We start from the raw sequence: 19,193 nt of genomic DNA, 5'->3' as shown, positions 1-19,193 counted from the left end.
ACAGAAGATTGCAGAGAATGTAAGTGACTCGTTTATTTGTCAGGTCGGCGTAATGATTGGGTGGTTTATAAGGCGAACGTCTCTGAATAGAACGGATTTTTCTCAATTTTTTCTTTGAGAAAGAAATGTCGTGGAGGAGCAATAACAAGATAGAAGGAAAGAAATGAGTAAATTAACAACTGATATTCCAGGATATAATAATGACTGAATTATAATGACTATCATATATGTTATCCGTCACGTTAAGATGGACTCTGAATTTTATTAACTTGCGATACTATTATTTAATGCTATTATATAATGCGTTGAAGTTGGATTCTTTAGGTTTATTGTTAGAGAATTATTTGAACGTAAATGATAAAAAATTTGAATCATGATCTTTAAAATTAACATAATGCTTCGATTTTGTCGAGATTAATGTTTTTAATTCTGACGAATTCGAATAAATTTACACTCTCTGGTCTTGTGTGTAATGTATTTTTGATCTGATCTTTCCGAAATTAAAATATCATAACGTTAATCAGTTTTAATTTATAATAAAAAAAATAGTTTATAATGTGTATTAAAAATAAAGAATTTTTTGAAAACTAACTTTTTATTATAGATATTATATATAATAAATCTATTATAAAACTAGAATAAACATGCTTTTTTATAACAATATTAAAGCAAAAGAAACGAAAAAGAATTCTTCTATTTATATAAAATAAGAAAACGATAAAATTGTAATTTTAAATGTGAATATTGTCAGTGTTATTTATCATTAATATTATTATTCTTTCAGATTAACAGTAATATATGTCAGTAATAAGCTTCTGCGGTATATTGCGTGAAAATATGTTGCTTGCCGCGGAAAGATATTGCATTGCCGTGAGTGCACTAATAGTGGCTCGAGTTAAGTACAGTGCTTTTACCCGCATTAATATGCAAATGCAAGTTCGGATATAAATCTCGAGAGCATCACAATCGTCTAAGTACTTTAATTTTTCATTCAGAAAGCGCGCCGACATAAATTACTCGTTTGTTCGTGCTACTTTCATACGTCACGCGTACTTATATTTCTGGAGTAGTCGATTATTTCCAAGAGCATTTTTCAGCTCGCAGCTTGAAGAATGAGATTGTACGTGCTCGCAAAGATATTTTTACTGCGAAACATTTAACTTTAATATTATTTAACTTTTTAGCCGCAGAATATATATTGCAGATTAGATAGAGGAAGCAGACAAAAATGTTTGGAAAAGCCAGAAGCCGCACAAACACTAATTATTATGAAACTTACCTTCGCAATTTTGCTCACACATTCACACACATACACACGTTTAAGAAAAAATATAATTAAAGATAAATAAGAATACAATGATTGAAGAGATCTTACTGATCGTTAGTGATATTACTTCCGCTGCGCATGCATTACGGGGCAAAATTAAAATACGAGGTGCGTCTCATAAGTTCATACGCTACCAGTATGATGCACTATGTTTCGTGTAACGTCATAGGAAAAAGTTGGTGAAGTCGAATAAAGAATAAATAACAATGGGCAGAAAAACGGAAGGCGAAAAATGTCGAAACATGCGTGATTATATGAAAATTTTTATAAGAGGCCATATTACCCTTAGAAAAAGATAGAAGAGGAAAGAGAGAGACAATAAGTAAAATGGTGACAACGGCGGATTGAATATGTATCAAATAATCTGCTAAGAGATATTATAAAAAAGTAGTAATATAGTATAAAAGTAGAAGAAAAATTCGAGCGTAAGGAATAAAATATGAAGGCAAAAAATAAGATAAGAGAGTCAATGTACCCTATTGTTCATAGGTCTGCGATGGTGATCGCCCGGCAGTCCCAACACAATAGTCCAATCCCTACCAACACAATAATATAATAATCAGTGAGCTTCAATATGACCGCCGCACTATGTTATGTAAACTGCATTAATAACAATACTAGTACTCGAGATTATACCGAACAAATATTCGGGTCTCGATTATCTGTCATTTCTTTAAAAAATTGTAGAAATTTTTTTAATATTTAAGAAGATGAAAGAAAAAAGAAACTGCTGAAAAGAGAGAGTAATGGTCTTCATAGTATCACGCATATTTTTATTTTTTATTCTCTGCATAATATATGATTTGTAGACACACATAAGGTCTACTTCACAATCATATGGCACTCTTTATAATTTAATAAGATTATCAACTTTTTTATTTGTGCTGATTCAGTTAACATTTTACTCTGTATAGATAGCTTATGACGAATTTTCTCGACCAATGTACAACTGTCTACGACTTCGTATTTAACTAGCGAGCGAGTTTGAACGTGCGATTTAAAGCATGATATTAGATACTGTAGAATCCTCAAGGGCTGCGAGATGCGAACCTCGACAGAGATTGCAGAGATACAAGTAGCCGCTATTCTCTAAGCACTTTCGTTCACCCCCTGAGGCGCCGGTGACGCCTCTTAGGCCTTTTAGAACCTCCCTTCTCTATTCCCCTAGAGGGTTGACACCCATTTTCAGACCCACTCGAAAACCGCCTTCAACCACATATTTACAAGACGCGGATAACTCACGGTCAACAAGATTTGGGTCAACGATTCGAAACTGGCTGGCGAGAAAAAGAAAGAAGGTACTCGTTCGATATGATTGAACGGTTATTATAATTATTCTTCGTTCTATAGGTTTCTCTGTCATACGTACAGTTGCCCTGGCAGCGCGGATACGTGCTGATCGAATCGTTCAGTATCGAATGCACGTCGAGCGATATAATGCGACATGACATAGCATGTATCCGAAGGTTGCTACTACTCCGGAAAATCGCGAAAACTAGGACAAGTCGGGAAATTCTGGAATTCTATATACGTGATGTAGGAAAAACTTTGGCGATTAAAACTTATTAATTTTTGGAGAAATTTCCTATATCTTTATTGAATGTTTTTTATGTTATTTTTTGTTTTCTTCAGTGCAGCATTTTAGATATAAAAAAAAGAACATAAAAATAAAACATGTATTTTGCAGATAATAACAAAATTGCTATTGCGTATATAGAAAGTTTTTTTTTTTTATTTCAATTACATAAACGGTAACTCAAAATATATTTTTAGAAATCAATTACTATATAACTCTCTCTCGAAACAGTTTCGGTATTTGAATTATATTAATTATGTTAGCATCATGAATTTGACAAAATTGATTTTTTATTTGAAAACATAACACATATTTTCAGAAATCAATTCGAATGTAAATTAAACTATTTTTTAACACAAAATAACTGAAGAATCTAAGTAAAACATCAAAATTATATTTTCAGAGTTACAAGAAAATTCAATAATTTCAAATTGTACATTTTACAAGAGTACCATGTACTAATATAATAAATTTTAAGCAATTTAAGAAATTCAGTTAATAATAACTTTGGCACTTCAATTATAATCGGAAAAAATATTTTGTTACGTACGAAGAATCATTTTCTTGTTCAAGTGAAATTTAACTTTCATACTGTAATATATTTCTAAGGAACCAGACCTCTTTGTTTTTGAAACAGTGTCGTATCTTGTGAGACGTGGATGTTGGAATATCATTTTTCAAGAAAATCCTCGCGTGCTAAAGGTTAATAGGCCACAGAGTGATTTTTAGATCGTCGCGAAATGATGTCGCGTAAAAACGCATATCGCCAGCCGACCTAGCGGAAGCGAACATAAATCACGACGGCTGAGAAATCTGATCGAATTAAGCGCGATATATGGACGGATCTTTCGCTTTCGTTTCAAAGCGATCACATTCTATACAACTTGTACGTATAAAAAGAGCATGTGGGATTACGGTCCGCGTAAAAGCGCCACGAAAAGAGATTATGAAGATAATCCTTGTAATATTCATTTTTGCGTCATAATGCATTTATAATTTTACGTTAAATGCATGATGCAAAGCGGACGTATTAAACCATTATTTGCCGAAACTGATTCTACAGAGAATACGGGACATGAACAGAATACATGCATGGATGATATTTTAAAGACAAATTTTTCTAATAGATTTATCTTGAATTATAAACTGAATCCTTATGCGAAGAACGAGAGTTTTTTCATGAATTGAATTTTTATTATAGAGTAAAAATAAGGACATTATTCTTGATTTATTATTATTTAATAAATTTTATTTTCTAATTTGGAATTTGGTTGCTGAGACACATCTAATGTTAAAACTTTGGAAATTCTAACAAGAGGCAGACATTTTTATTCGATATTTCCGTTAATAAAAATTGATTCTATAAATTCTTAAAGTATCTCGTCTATAAAATATGACCCATGACCCATGCACTGTATGCACTGCATGACTCTTCTTGATTTATTATTACGGGCACGTAAAAATTAGAGATATTGGAAGCGACAGATTTAAATTAAAATTACTTATATTTCGCATATTGTAAATAAAGAGAAGTGCATATTAATATTTTTTTTTTATAAATGTAAATTTTGGAAAGATAAAGATAAGACATGATTCGATAACTATATCGAAATCATTGAATTGATAAAAGATAGAAGGCAGTAATCACGAATGAAGGATGAGAAAATGTAAGGGTTAAAAAAGGAGAAAGAGCAGAGGAAGGGTGGCGAAGAGGAGATAGATGAGAGAGCGAGAGAGGAAAACGAGGACTACAATATGGGTCAGTTATTGATTGCTCCCTAGTCGACTCTCTGTAACGCCTACCGTATACCTCCGCCGTTTCTATCTTGTTATCTTAGATACCGAAATGTAGCCACCACTTACCGCCCTTTAACTTCGTCTCAATCCCTTTATTGCTATAACGCGGATCGGCCGTTACAAGCAAGTTCACCCTGAACGGTGTTTTTGCATAACCAACGACCGGCTTTATGCGCTCGCGTTAAACTCTCGTTGCGCGGGAGATAACGATAAAACATATGATATTGCGCGTGCTGTCGCGGTGTCTTTCGGATTCCCACGTGCGTCGCAGGATTTAAGTCATACTACATCAGACGTGCACGTTCACGTGTCGTGCGACGACTGTGGAAGTTTGGGCGAACGTCTGTTCGTAACTTTCCAGCTGTCAAATCCCGAGCAAACTGTATATCGAGAAATGCAGCACACAGCATATCTCGCGGCATATGTACATAATAAAATATCCTTTCGCGTATTTCCATGCAAAGTAATATCCTATCTATTTATCGAAACGAGAAGATATATATTTTTTAAACAATTGGATAAAATTGGATAGATTAAGCGGGGGATTGAATTGAATTTTAAATAAGACTACTATAAATACAGAAAATCTGGATCAATTCAAGCTGACCGAGGCATACTTTAATTCCTTTGGGAAATTTAAAATTTGAATTTTGTTATAAAAGAAAATTTGTTGTCCAATTTTATTATTTGTTTCAACTTCTTAACGTTCAGCAATAAATATGTAAATTGTAAAAATAAGAGTTATAAATCAGATATCTCTCTCTGAGCGAAGAAAAAAGGTGAAAAAAAATTGAGAGATACTTATCCTTGCTTTGCCCTTAATACCGTCTAGCGTGCTTGCATTCATAAAGAGACTTCACATCATATGATTCTTTCTACTTTTTTTTATAACAAGTCGAGCCATACTATTAACTGCATAAATGAAAAAATATATTCTTCAAATATCACACACAGAGAAATCTGAGTGTAAGCTTATCGAATAACATTAATGCTCCTGATTGTACACGCTTTTACTATTAAATTATGTTGCGCCGGAAAATTTATATGGATTTTCGGGACAAGTACGCACAGAAAAATCTCGACAGACAATAAAAATATATACTTAACTGAAAAGAGACACGTATGACAACATCCGTGAACGAGACACTTTACAATAAAGAATCACAATTTAGTGTATTGAAGATTGAAAATAATTCGACAAAATTCTTGTCAGAGACCTTGTCTCTTTCGTTCATCGTGGATAAACTTGAAATTCTTTCCGCTTACCAATCTGATACGTCGCGTCGCTCGTTCGTTTACAACTGATTCTTGTCTCGATATCCGAAATCCCTACTATTCGTCTTTTCTCCCACTCGTATTCTCGTATTTTCCTTTTTTTTCATAATGTTATGTCGAATACGAAAACAAACATATAATTCATCGATTCTTTCCATTCTTTCACAAAATAAAATAATTTTGCTTTATTAAATCGTATATAAGCAGAAAAAAAGAGATAGATATTTTTCTTAAATATTACATATACGAGAAATTTGATCGCTGAATATAAGCGTATAAGACAGTATTTAGCGGGCAAGATGCTTTAATAAGAAATGATAATTTAGTAGACCGAGGAATGAAAATAATTTGACAAACCTTATCAGAGGTCTGGTCACTCGTTTATCACAGACAAATTTAAAATTCTCTCTCTGTTGATTAATTTGACACGTCGCTCCGCCCGTCTGTCCTACAACTGACTCCTGTCTCGATATTCGAAATCCCTACTACTTGTTTTTCGCGAGAGTTTGTCCCACTCCTGTATTTTATTTTTTTTTCAAAACATTTTGTTCGTCTCGAACGCGAAAACAAACAAAAGAACGTTTTGATTTTATCTCACACGTTTCCTTTCTTTCAAAACTCTGCGCTTATATAAAACAAACAAAAATTATTTCAATTACCCTATACAGTGTGTTACTAATTAAACTTTAAATTAAAATTCTGTAAAAGCAGTTTTTAAAGTGTAGAATAAAGTTTCGCTATTTTATTGCAATTCTAAGCTTATGAAAACTTTTTATTTTTAATCGCTTATAACACAAAATTCGGTAATATTGTATTTTAATACAGAAATGTTAACATTATATAGTATCAATTTAAATAGATTCTATCATTAAATATAATATCATCCGTAATATAAATCGAAAAATGAAAAGTATATTTATGATTTATGATGAGTATTAATAACAGCAGTAATTCCCCAAATTATGTGCTAACCATTATTAAATAAATTCTTTATGCTTATCCAAAGAAAAGTGTCAAGGTTGTACAGCGCAGGAAAGATTATACAAAAATATTTTTGACTGAAGAAATTCTTCAATGTCAGGCGCACAGTGAATCGAGAAAAAAGAAACGCATAAGAGGATAAAACGTATTAATTAGCGACAACGAACGAGCAGGATAACTAAACATAATTTCTGATCGCGATAACACCATCGACGGCAAATTCCGCGTTGAAGAGATAAGAAAAAAAATCCGTGCTAAACCGATGTGTAATATCGTTCGCGTTTGCATCGCTGCAATTACGTGATTTATTGTTGATATGGAACAATGAGATTTCATTGTTCTATTATTCAATGGAGTTTTATAATATTGTGTTGAAGTTTTAACTTAGTTTTTAATTGTGAATTTATTTTTGCTATTTCTCGTGAAAAAATAAAATATTAGTGTTTTATGATGATCAAGGAAAATGGAAATAGAGAAAAAGAAAGAAAAAAAGAAAGCGAATATATTGTTACATATTATCGGAGACAGAGAAAGAGAGAGCATTAAAATAATATTAATATAATATTTAAAAAAATATATTTAATATCTTTAAAAAATTACTTTTTTATTATCACACGAAAACTTTCAAATTCACCGTATTTTTGTTAATATAACTAAATTTTTACACAACTCTCATGTTTAAAATTATAAGTTTGTCAGTTATAATGTTTGTCTAGAAATCTTTTCAATTTTTTACAAATTTTTAGTTTAGGCAACAAGAGAATCTTATGCAATAAAAAAGTGTACATGAATTTTTCAGATTATTTCAATTTAAAATTCAATATTAGTAATATATTCTCAGTAATATCAACGATCCAAGTTTTCTTTCTTTATTTACTCGAGAAAATCGTGGTATTAGTACCTAATGCTAAAAGATGAGCATGTTGCCGCGCGAAAATTGCACTCGACATTTCCATCAAAGATACGGCTTACATTCTCTGCTCAGGTCAGGATATACATATATATCCTTAACACGCTGCTCTCGATAGATAAAGATTTACAACGTGTGAGATTATTCGAAGAATTTTTCACGTTGTGTTGTACAAGGATCGTCCCGCCGGACGAGAATGAAACAGGGTCGACGGACAAAGCGAACAATGACAGTTCAGCAGCTGCGAGATTTGAATCAGCCTCAAGGGTGTGATATATATTAGAATGGTGAAGAGTCGCTTGCAACGGAAAGAAGATCGCAGCGATTTTTAAACGAATCATAAAGCTTTACTCGTCGACATCATTGTTACAAAAGCTAGGAATACTCGAATCGTATTATTCGCATAATCCTGAGATAATTCAAAAATATACGATTCTTAATTGGGATTATTTCAATATTTCAAATATTGGAATGGATTATGAAGAAGAAATATTAGAAATACAAAGAGTTTGATGCAAAATACTTGAACATTTCATGTTCGAATTTTCTCGAATCATCAATGATGATAATCGCCGATAATAATCGTAATATCGTTTCGTCTAACAATATGAATTGACAATTATTACACGAGTCATACGCGGGGGTTGGAAAATTGATCAGAAGAGAAACTTGTCGTTCGTTACAATAATCGATTGCAATGTTAATTTATTACATTATAATCACGGTTGCGTTGTTTTCCGACATTACGGGACATTCAATCGACCGTGCGCGACTGTCAATCGTTGTAAGATTTATTCGAATGTGGGACGGGAAATGACTCCGACTGTGGACAGGGTCACGAATTAATTGATTTTCTCTGTGACAAAGTTACATCACAGACAGAAACAATAGTTGACGACTCGCAACTTCGAAAGCGATTTACACAGATATATGTGCCTGTTTTGTCCCGCGTCGCTAGAATACACGAACATCGCATCGTCGTAATACCCACTACACATGGTCGACATTGCATATCGATCCCTATGAGCGGTTTGCAAAAAAAGAAAAAAAAGAGTTCTTTCAGAATGCGTTAAAGCATATTCCCATGTCACGTACGGTCAATTGCGATAATTGCAACAGCAAGATGAGCGCGATAAAAATGTTTCAATGATAACATTGATAGCTATCATTATTTAACGACTTGATACAGTTATAAATAAGTATCAACGTGTTTTATATAGCCTTTTACGTAGAGATAGGCAAATATCTAATGCTATATATAAGCTTATAATCATATATGTATATATACAGTACTTTATATAGTCATAGATAGGTCTAAGTAGTATATAGTAGATAAATAGTAAATCAAGCATCTACGTCAGCCGTTGTTAAATATAACGTCAGAAGCAAGTAAAATCATACGTACGTGATTCTTGCGACTTACTTCACATAAATGACTTTTCGTTGAAGAAATCGCGCTTTAGTTCGATAGAAGTTTCGCTATATCGCGGCCCCCGACATATCGGCTCGACAGAATAATTTCCGACACCGATTGTAACTCTTCTAAGTTTCGAGTCATTTTGACAGCTGTCTTGTTTTTAATCATTTTATTTTTCTACGTTATATGACAGACTTTTATGTGCGGATGAAATTGCATGAATTGTCGATTTTTCTTCAATCTGATGTTTTAAAGTTCAAACAATTGTGGATTTTTTATAGTCATAACTTTTTTTTACGATCTTACGATGATTCTTGATTTTATCGTTAAAAACTACTGCATCGTTATATATATTTCTTCGACGTAATAAATCCGCAATCGATTTTACTATTAATCGGTTACACGCGAACCACTTTACGTTTTTATTCGAGTTTTCACAAGTACGTCCTTTAATTCAGGCATGGTTGACTCAACCAAGTAATCCGAGTAGTGGATCACCCTCCTTTAACAACTCAAAGGTGTTATTCGAGCTAAGAAATGCGCAAACTTCCAAATCATTAGCGACAATTTTGAAGTATGTATTAAGAACGTGGTATAGAGTCTGAAAGTTGTTGCAAAGTATTAAGTAGTATGACTCGGTTTAACTCTTCCATTATGCAACGTCATGAATTAGAATCGAGAGATTAAGGCGTTCTAAATAACAATGGTATTGCATATTTGATTTGATAAATACCTACAACGATTCTAACATTTTTTCGCGTTAATCTCTAAAGCAAGAAACGAGCGCCGTGAGTAGTTTAAACGTATTTAACGTACTTCATATTTTCCATGTTGTCAAGTGTTCGCGCGCTGTAGTTTTAATTCATTAAACTACTTTGTTATATATATATTCCCATTAACATCCCTTTTTATCTCTCGTGATATAATAATATTCATCGAAGTATTTTCCAATGATACGTTGAGCTCAAGAATAAAGCATGATAAACTTGAAAGAAAAAGGGTTGACCGATGCATTCGAAAATAGACGAGCATCCCTCCATTCTATAGATCGAGAAAGGTTAATGGAATGATATAAGGCATTCCAGATTTGAGTTTAACACAAACAGTAAAGTATGACTAATGTAAAATAAATTGACAATTAAAAAAATGAAATTTTTTTTTCGTTAACTTAATAACGAGTTTCTCGATGACTCTACTAGTGTTATGTTCAATCTCAACAGGTAGATACAAATATACATTGAATGATACATGCATGTGCATGTATTATCTTTTGCACGAATTCATATTTTGTTAATTGAACATGCAAATATAATGAGCTGAGTAAATAAATAATTCAATTAAATAAATACAAGTTAAATAAATAAGCCATCAAAACGGCATATAAAGCCCTTTAGACGACCTATAATTTACGACAAGATAAATGTGACGAATTTCTTAATATTGTCGTTGAAAATAAATTTTCAACGGCTATTTATATAGAAATATGAGCAAAAATTTTTATGACGAATATCAAGAATGCGAATCTATCGCGTGAAATATTTCCGGTGTTCTTATTTTACGATACAAGTTATCTGCGATGGGATCTCAGTTCGTAGATTCGAAGTTTCTCAATTGCGCGCAGATATCGGAATCTTGTGTTTTACTGTTGGTCATGAGCGAAGCTAAGTTTAGCGATACGAGCACCGCATGAAAGCTTTCGAAGCAACTTGATTTTCGATAACAGAGGTGACGTCATTTGCTCGCATGTCTCAATAGGATAGGAGGATGCATTCTACTGCGTTTTTTGGAGGCTTAGATTACTGCCTTTTCAACGATACTCTGTCGTATCAATGTTATTATTATTTCGCGACAGTTGAAATAATTCTACGTCTACATCCTAAATTAAAGTGCTTTGGAAAAGTATTGTGTGAAATGCATAATAAGATTTGAATATATTATTTCGTAGAAGTCATGTGACTACTTCATTTTATGTTATTTATATGCTAATCTAAATCCTGCATAATATTCGCATTCGTGAATCACTACACATTCTTGACGTTGACTTTCTGCGGTTTCGTCTCGATATATATAGTAGAGAAATCAATTTACTAATAACATTGAGCGATTGAAGAGAGGAACTCTATTATTTCGTAAAATTACTGATCGTTAATTAGTCTTGCACGAAGTAGTCTCTATCATTAGTCTTTTAAGGTATTATCTTGATCCGTTATAAGCGGATCGTGTTGGAAGCTTGGCGTGCTAAGCTCTCCCAGCAATATGTCATCAAATAAAAGATACGTTACAGAAGGGAAATTCATCGATAATTTCATTTTTGGTCAATTTAAACCTCCTCATAAAAACCGAAAGCCTGGAAATTCGTCTACGATCATAACTGTCATATAATTCTTTAATCGTGTCATAAATCATCTTCTCTAAATTCTTTTGAATTTAGTTTTATTCCTCTCTTGTCAAATTATTGAAGCCGCAAAAAATCAACGTCACGCGAACCATGCAAATTCCTATCAGAAGTCACGATTGTCCCATCTCTATAATCCAGATCGCTCCTCATTCTCATTGTACGATCCGAACCAAGAAATTAAAACTTGCTTATTTTAACTCTTTCGGTATGAAACGTAGCAATAATTAGTATCATTTATTTGCTATTAGATAAGGCCAATGAAAAATATTTAAAAATATTAAGAAATGTATTTCTTTCGCTAAAGAATATCTTAAATTCAGAATTATAATGTAAAACGTTCTCGAGAAAGAAAAGCATAACATTGATTGAAATTTTTGAAACAAAGAAATGAGAAAACATTAATAAAATAATAAATGAAAAAAAAACATTAGTGACAAGGAATTTATCTTAGAATTGGAATATCAGGAAATATACGAAAAATAAAAGTCGCAGAAGCAACAGAAGTAAGTGTGCTTTAAGAAAATGAACAAAACAATATTTTGTTTGTACAAAAAGAGAAGTAAAACAAAAGCTAATCAATAATAAATAATATAGAGTTATAAGAGGAATCATATAAAAAGATATTCAAATTTCCGTATGTATTTTCATGGCATCTCAAAAGGATTTTCAATATTATTAAATTAAATTATAATAAATATAAATTAATTAACTTTTTGTAGCCTTTTCATAACTCTAAATAAATAAAATATTTCCAGAAATCTCTTGATATAAACTGTTGTTTTCGTTTCAAAATTTTTTTATGTTTTTCTAAATGCTGTCACATATCTCACCTCCATCACTCCATGTATGTATATAATAATTTTATTTAAATCTCGTAATCGCGTGTTATCCACACCGAAAGAGTTAACGTTGTTGAAGACCAACTACACTAGCAGGGTAGTAAAACTTGTGTCTGCACGCAGCGCGTGGGTACGTTGATAGATAATGCAGAAAGAGGCCGACGAGATAACCCGAGGCGTGCCCCAGGTCCCGCCCGCTTCATAACGATAAATGTGTGGATCATAACTTACGGATGAGAGACGCGCCGATGCAGACTTCTCATAGACATGGCTCTGTTCTTGCTGCGACTCGTGGTGGTAGTGGTGCTCGTCGTCGTCGTCGTCGTTGTTGTCGCCGTCGTCGCCGTCGTCGTCGTCCTCGTCGTCGCCGTCGCCGCCGCCGCCGTCGTCGTCGCCGTCGTCAGGATGTAGCCCGTAATCGTCGTGGCCGAGCCCGAGATCGGGCTGGCACTTCCGTTCGGCGTGACACGACGTGACGCGGCTGCTGGGGGAGCGTGGGGCTCCCCCTGGGCCGCCACGGCCACCGCCGCCGACGTGAGGCCCGCCGAGGTCGCCAGGCCGGTACGCCGGAAGGGGCCCGAGGTAGCTAGTCGGCGTGCTAATCTGCGGGCGAGCCGACGGGCCAGGCGCGCCCCTGCGGCACCGGCACCCACGCTGACGGCGTTTCTGTGCCACCCCCCGTGCCCAGGGGGTGGTACACACACTGGGCTCGGTTACCGTACCTCAACACTACGTTTCTCTTCGCACTTCCGCACCTCTCCGCACGCGATTTCCTCCTCTCGGTCCTCTGCCTCGCTCGCGTATGCGTCTTTGCCGCGCGCTTGTCTTATTTTCCTCCCTCTTTCGTTAACAATCACGTTAATTATTCACACCCCCCTCCCCCTCAAGTATATTTCGACCGCGATTTCATTAATGTTCACTCTCGGTATCTCTAGTCGTCAGTCGAATTCTTCTTCTTCTTTTTCCTTCGGCGAACGTCGCTCTCGATGAGTCGCGCGTGCGTGCGTAAGTGTTGCTGGAACGCAGAAAATGGAAAGCTATAATAGATGATGCAGAAGTGATGGAGAGGGATCATTAATCATACTGGGGGTGGAGATTACAAAAGGCTGTTTAGCACGAACATAATTTAAAAAATTGAACTTTTCTGATTTATTTTATCAAATCATTCAATGTGCAATGCAAGAATATTTCGTTAGATTGTTAATGCTATTTGGATACAATTTTTCAATACTATAACAAAATTTTTAAGAGGGTTCTTAAATTTTAATTCTATATTTTCTTAAATCTCTCCTAATTTTTGTATTCTCTCTTTATAGATTTGTAATTTTATTAACGATGCACACACACAGTTTGCAATAAAATTCAGCTTTAAAAAGTAATTTTTGTTCACATATCTGTTTTTTATCTTTCGGATATGAAGTTTAAGGTCGTGACATTATTACTACTCGAGTGCTACTGATAACATACTGCATGTCAACAACGATGAATGAATATAACATAGTGAAATATCTACGAATAAAAAAAATGAATGACGTTACAAAATTCATCGAGTTAACAAATGTTTACGATACTTTGTCGATTTAACGACAACGTGTTGGAAAACCGATCGAGCCGTATAGTCGAGCTGGAGCCACTTTGCGAAATAAGCAATAAATATGTGCGCGTTGAATTTTAATGCGCGACAAACTTGACAAAGGAGTTTGTCGAAGGTACGCCACTTGTTTACTTCTATATCGATACGAAAATTGTTACCGGACCGGCTCGTATGGAAATGTTGCGATATTCCTTGTCTGACGTGTAATCAAAACGAGTGCATCTAGAGGAAGGCAAAGTGTTATTTCAATTGGTTTATGTAGGGTTCACCATCCAACTATTTTCTTAATTAATGCGGCAAGTAAATCGAGAGTCTCGCAGAGTATCGCTATTCCCCTGTTGGTATTGGACGAAAAGGAACACAGAAACACATGATATTTTCTCTCTCTCTCTCTCTCTTGCTTTCCCTACCCGATAGAAATTTCAGCTCTCGTATTAAAGATGGTGGGCTGTGGCCCTCGTTAAACTTTAAATTGAAAAATACCGTTGGGTATCGCGTTATTGGAAAATTCCCTCCGCGCGCTCCTGGAAACTTTTATTTTCGTGATGTGTTTTGCGCTGTGAGACAAAAATCAGATTTTAAAATATTTTGCATCCAGGCTACAACCTACGCGTGTATCGGATTTCGCACATTGAATATCGGATCAACTATAATAATCACACGTAAAAGTGTCGAACTGTTACGGAGTACGATGAGGCTGCACTACGATACTTGTTTTCAAGTTTAATGATTACAATATCATGAAAGCGGTAATGTAACGAAATCATTTGTATCACTATAAATATATATTTTTCTGAGAACACTATTAAAATTTAAGATATTATATTTTATTTTTATTTCTAAAATTATTTATTATAATTATTTACTTTTCACGTAAATATATATATGTATATATAAAAATTGTTACAATTGATTCTAAACTTTGTCGTTTTTTAATTAAAACTTTTTTAAAAATCCAGCATAATATCACTTCAGGATACGTATTCACTTTAGAGCAATCCAAAAGTTCCGGTGAGAGTTGTTTAAGAATTATATGAGCCGGAAGTAAGTCGTTCTATTCTAGTTTTATGTTGCTTTTATGTAATATTTATTTAAAATTTCGATACACTAGTATTCAGTGTCAATAACCATGATAAAAGTATTTATGAATTTGCAATTCCAATGTTTGGCATCTTGCACATATTTAAATAAATATTTTGACACAAAAATTAATACTAAATTGGTCGAGATTACATTAGATTTAATTAGAAACAAATGAAAGAATGATAAGCTTTGTAGAAAAAAAATTACTTAAAAATTGACAATGATAAACACACACACAGCTTTAAAAGTAGATAAAAATTAGTTCAAAATTACTGCAGATAATAGCGCTTTTGAAGATTATTGAATCTTCTCCATTTAATTCTTTGTAGAAGGCTTTTTGCAAAAACAACTGTATTCTATAATAAATTTTAATAGCTAATATGTCATTTTTATATTAAATAATTTTTTAAAGAATGGATAATGTAAAATAAAAAAACTCTTTTGTGACAATTATTATACAGTAAAGAATAACTTTTAGTAAAGAGTTTTTTTTTTTAAGTAGAACATAAATTTAACGTGGCTATAAATTTAAAAATAGATTCTCACACAATTGAAATGTAGTTAATATATCTTCCAGCTAGTTATTAAAATAATATTTTTAGTTATATCCGGACATAACTAGTTATGGCCAATGTAAATATAACTTCTATCAATATTTCTCCGTTGAATTAATTTAGAAAAATAAGGTAATTTGCATTAAATTTTATTCAAACTGCTGAATGAAGCTGGTATTGCAGTACGATTTTCTGTAAAGCCAATACATATAAACTCTGCATTTTAATGAAATACAGAATGCTCGATCGTGGGCGATGTATTTTATTAAGCTCGCCTCATGTAATTTTTAAGCAAATTATTTAAGTATTAAAATATACATATATCAAAATCTACACAAAAATAGACATAATATTTATTTAAATTTTAATAGAGAAACATTTATTGCGCTGTTCTGGCCGGTAAAATTAAAATCAATTGTTAATAAATTTTATTATTATATTGTAATTTTCTGTATTTGTTTTTGCGAATTGATTGATTCTTAATGTTTATGTCTCTCAAAATTTTCTTCTCTCTAAAAGAGACTTGTGTGGATTTTTTTCAAACTCTCTTGGTCCTTTTTGATTGGTACCGCGTTAGCTTTTGCTCATTAAAGATACCTATTATCGAATACTCTATTTTCCATCGCATAGATACGCACCTGACGATTTATCACGATACAGTGGCAAACGAAATTCCGCATCGGCGGTGATTCGTCATCCCGTCCCGATCTCTCTCTCTCTCTCTTTCTCGTCCCTGCGCACCCTGTGCAGGCGCAATTAACCCGGCGCCCTCTCGATGAGTCGTTGATGAGATCGGATAACGGGTCTTAGATTGTATTAGTGTATCACAGTCCGCGAATCCGACACGCGAACACCGCGATCAATCATTATTATCCCGATCGAAGACACTCGCGTCGCGTGCCGCACTTCTCGCCATCGCGCCTCGCATCGCGGCGCGATTCATTCATTCATGCTTCTAGCAGCCCGTTGGCGATTCCCCGTGAGAGCGCACGTGGGTGCTTATCCACCCCACCATCATCCGCGTATCCTCGTTTATATATCATAATATCACAATGGACGATTTTTTGTTGTTTTTCTTTGTTAATAGCTCCTGACGACTCCTTTTTTTACGATACGTGTGGTAATAATCTTAAGCTTAGAAATCACAGTCGCGAATTGATAACGGGTCCTCGTGCCTGCCTCCTTGCGCGGTGTTTCCTCGCGACGTCCTCGCCATGTTCTCGTTGTACACCGTTGAACGTGCAACTTCCATCTTCAGAGTGGCTTTCTCCTCGAAGAAAGAGAGATCTTTCTCTCCCTTTATCCTTTTCTCTCGATTTCTCTGTCACACTCGCCTGGCGACGACTTTTTTACGGAGTCAATCAAAGCTTACAACGTTGTTTTTCGGGTTTTCGCGTCGACTGCAACGACGACGACGAACCGCGCTGTTTATTCTCCTCCCTTGCTGCGATTGCTGCGGACGGATTGCTGTGTCTTCCTCTCCTAGAAACAAGCCCGATCGCCGATTCCGGCCTCCGACACGACGGCAACGTTATCGATCATCCTCGCGCTCGTGTATTTCCCGGTCCTCCCCTGCAGAAATTTTCCTTCCGACACGGCGAACTCTGCTCGATGTATGCGCGAGATTCCTCTCACCCTCTCTGTCTCTCGTCCGGAGGAAAAGGAGAAGGACTACCACTCGACGACGACGTCGGGCCGCCAAACGACGCGACTGCTGAATCGCGGAAAACGTCGTATGACGGTAGCCACCGATCCCGTTGCTGCGTTAGCAACTGCTGTTGCTGATTCCAGGCGACGACGACTCGTACTACTGTCCGCGTTGTGGCGCGAGTCCGCGCGCGAGCTCTTCCGCGGTGTCGGCTTCCTGGGGGAACGCGCGACGCGCGATGCCATCGTCCTCCCTGCGTCCGTGCAGATCGCCGACTGTGTGCCGGCACACACGACCGCCTCGTCGTCTCTTGACGACCACCGGGAGCGCGCGCTCTCAGTTAGTCGCTTGGTGCCGCGACGAGGCGACGCGACCGGCGACTTCCACGGCAGATTCTATCCTATCAATTGACTGCTGTCCACCTCTTCCTCGCGCCAGTAATATCTCGGAGCTGGACTCGGAGGTTCGTCATTGCCGCTCCCTCGTTGCCGATGATCGTGGAGCATCGATGGCGAAATTAATCGTCGCTCTGATAAATTAATGAGATATCTGAGAAAGATTAATAAGAAATTCGGTGCACATAATTCGGTATGTATGTCCGAGAAAGGAAGTAAAGGATGTCCGAGGAAGGAAGGGATCTTCCTGTTGTTTCACAACGAATTGCTGCTCGCGCACTCAGAAACGTCGATATCGAGAATCTCCTTGAGTAAAATGTCACCACGAGTTCTTACGCGATGACATGTTCACCCTACGGTCACGATGTTACACGTATGATAGCGTTGCGCTGTTCCTCCGTTGCACTATCACTCGTTCGCAACAACTCGTCCTCTTCGTCGTGGTGGATGCGACCGCGTCATCGCGCATTATCCGCACTCTCACCAAGAGATAAAATCCGTGAACCCGTTCGGTGACTGCGATACTGTCGTCCTTTCGTTGTCGTCGTCGTCGTCTTCGTCGTCGTGGTCGTCGTCGTGGTCGTCGTCGTGGTCGTGGTCGTGGTCGTGGTCGTCGTCGTCTTTGTCGTCGTCGTCGTCGTCGTCGTCGTGAAGACTCTCGTATCGTCTTTGGTGGAGAGGCGCCGTTGTCTGGGGACTCGACTTGAACGAAGCCCGATAGACAGGATGGATGGACAGTGGGTGAATTTTATCGGGTGACGATTCTTAACGAGGGAGGATTTTGTCTACCGAGAGCTCGACTCGCCGACAGCGATGATGACGAATCCGTGAATCGAGCGCGGGCGGAAACTGGCACGACGTCGGTCCCCGGCTGACGAATACCATACTCTGAATGCCACATTCGGCACCACGGTCGGTCCTCCACGTTCCTTCGCCTCTCGCGCAAGCTCTTTTCTCTCTCTCTCCCTCCCCTTCTCTTTTTCTCTCTTTTTCGCCCACTCGATCCTCCTTCCTTGACTTTTGTCAGGCTCTCTGTCTATCTCTTTTTCTTCCTCACCACCTATGTTTTCACTCTCCTTTTCTTCTTTTTCTTCTATCTTGTTCGATGCTCCTTCATAGATTTTTTCCTTTCTGCTTACTTATCACACTTTCTCTCACATTTTACCATTTTCTCTCTTTCTCTCTTTCTTTTTCTTGATCTTTTCTCACTTCCTTTTCTCCCTCCTTTCACCCCTTTCTCGCTTTTTTCCTCGCTCGCCTCGCCCAATCGCACTTTCTCTCTCGACAATCGTCTGTTCAATTCTGTCACGCGCTATTCCATAACACTTCTTTCGGAATCGGAATTCTTAATCATTTCTGGTTCTTATCACAATGGGGTCACGGGACATTAAACAACTTT

General features: G+C 36.2%; 2 protein-coding genes across 11 annotated transcripts in view; one reads left to right on the top strand and one right to left on the bottom strand.

Annotated features, from left to right (window-relative positions):
* The window catches only part of Ih (hyperpolarization activated cyclic nucleotide gated potassium channel Ih), a 127,458-nt gene extending 114,553 nt beyond the window's left edge, over positions 1 to 12,905 (bottom strand). For 9 of the 10 annotated variants that reach the window (XR_014426791.1, XR_014426790.1, XR_014426792.1 and 6 more), the window contains exon 1: positions 12,752 to 12,905. Coding sequence is in view for 6 of the 10 variants with exons in the window: in XM_083053813.1 (XP_082909939.1) it covers positions 12,752 to 12,789 (38 nt within the window). In the remaining 4 variants the exon portion in view is untranslated. Of the gene's footprint in view, positions 1 to 6,332; positions 6,411 to 12,751 lie in introns of those variants that run through there. The other variant, XM_083053894.1, reaches the window with a different exon arrangement.
* Oga (O-GlcNAcase) overlaps positions 1 to 19,193 on the top strand; it is a 117,407-nt gene that overhangs the window by 84,866 nt on the left and 13,348 nt on the right. The gene's annotated exons all lie outside the window — the stretch shown is intronic.

The sequence above is a fragment of the Prenolepis imparis genome, unplaced genomic scaffold, assembly GCF_030444845.1.
Source record: "Prenolepis imparis isolate NDT839.2.m4 unplaced genomic scaffold, iyPreImpa1.0 SCAF_1, whole genome shotgun sequence".
NCBI classification, from domain to species: domain Eukaryota; kingdom Metazoa; phylum Arthropoda; class Insecta; order Hymenoptera; family Formicidae; genus Prenolepis; species Prenolepis imparis.
This window is presented reverse-complemented; position numbering and strand designations above follow the sequence as displayed.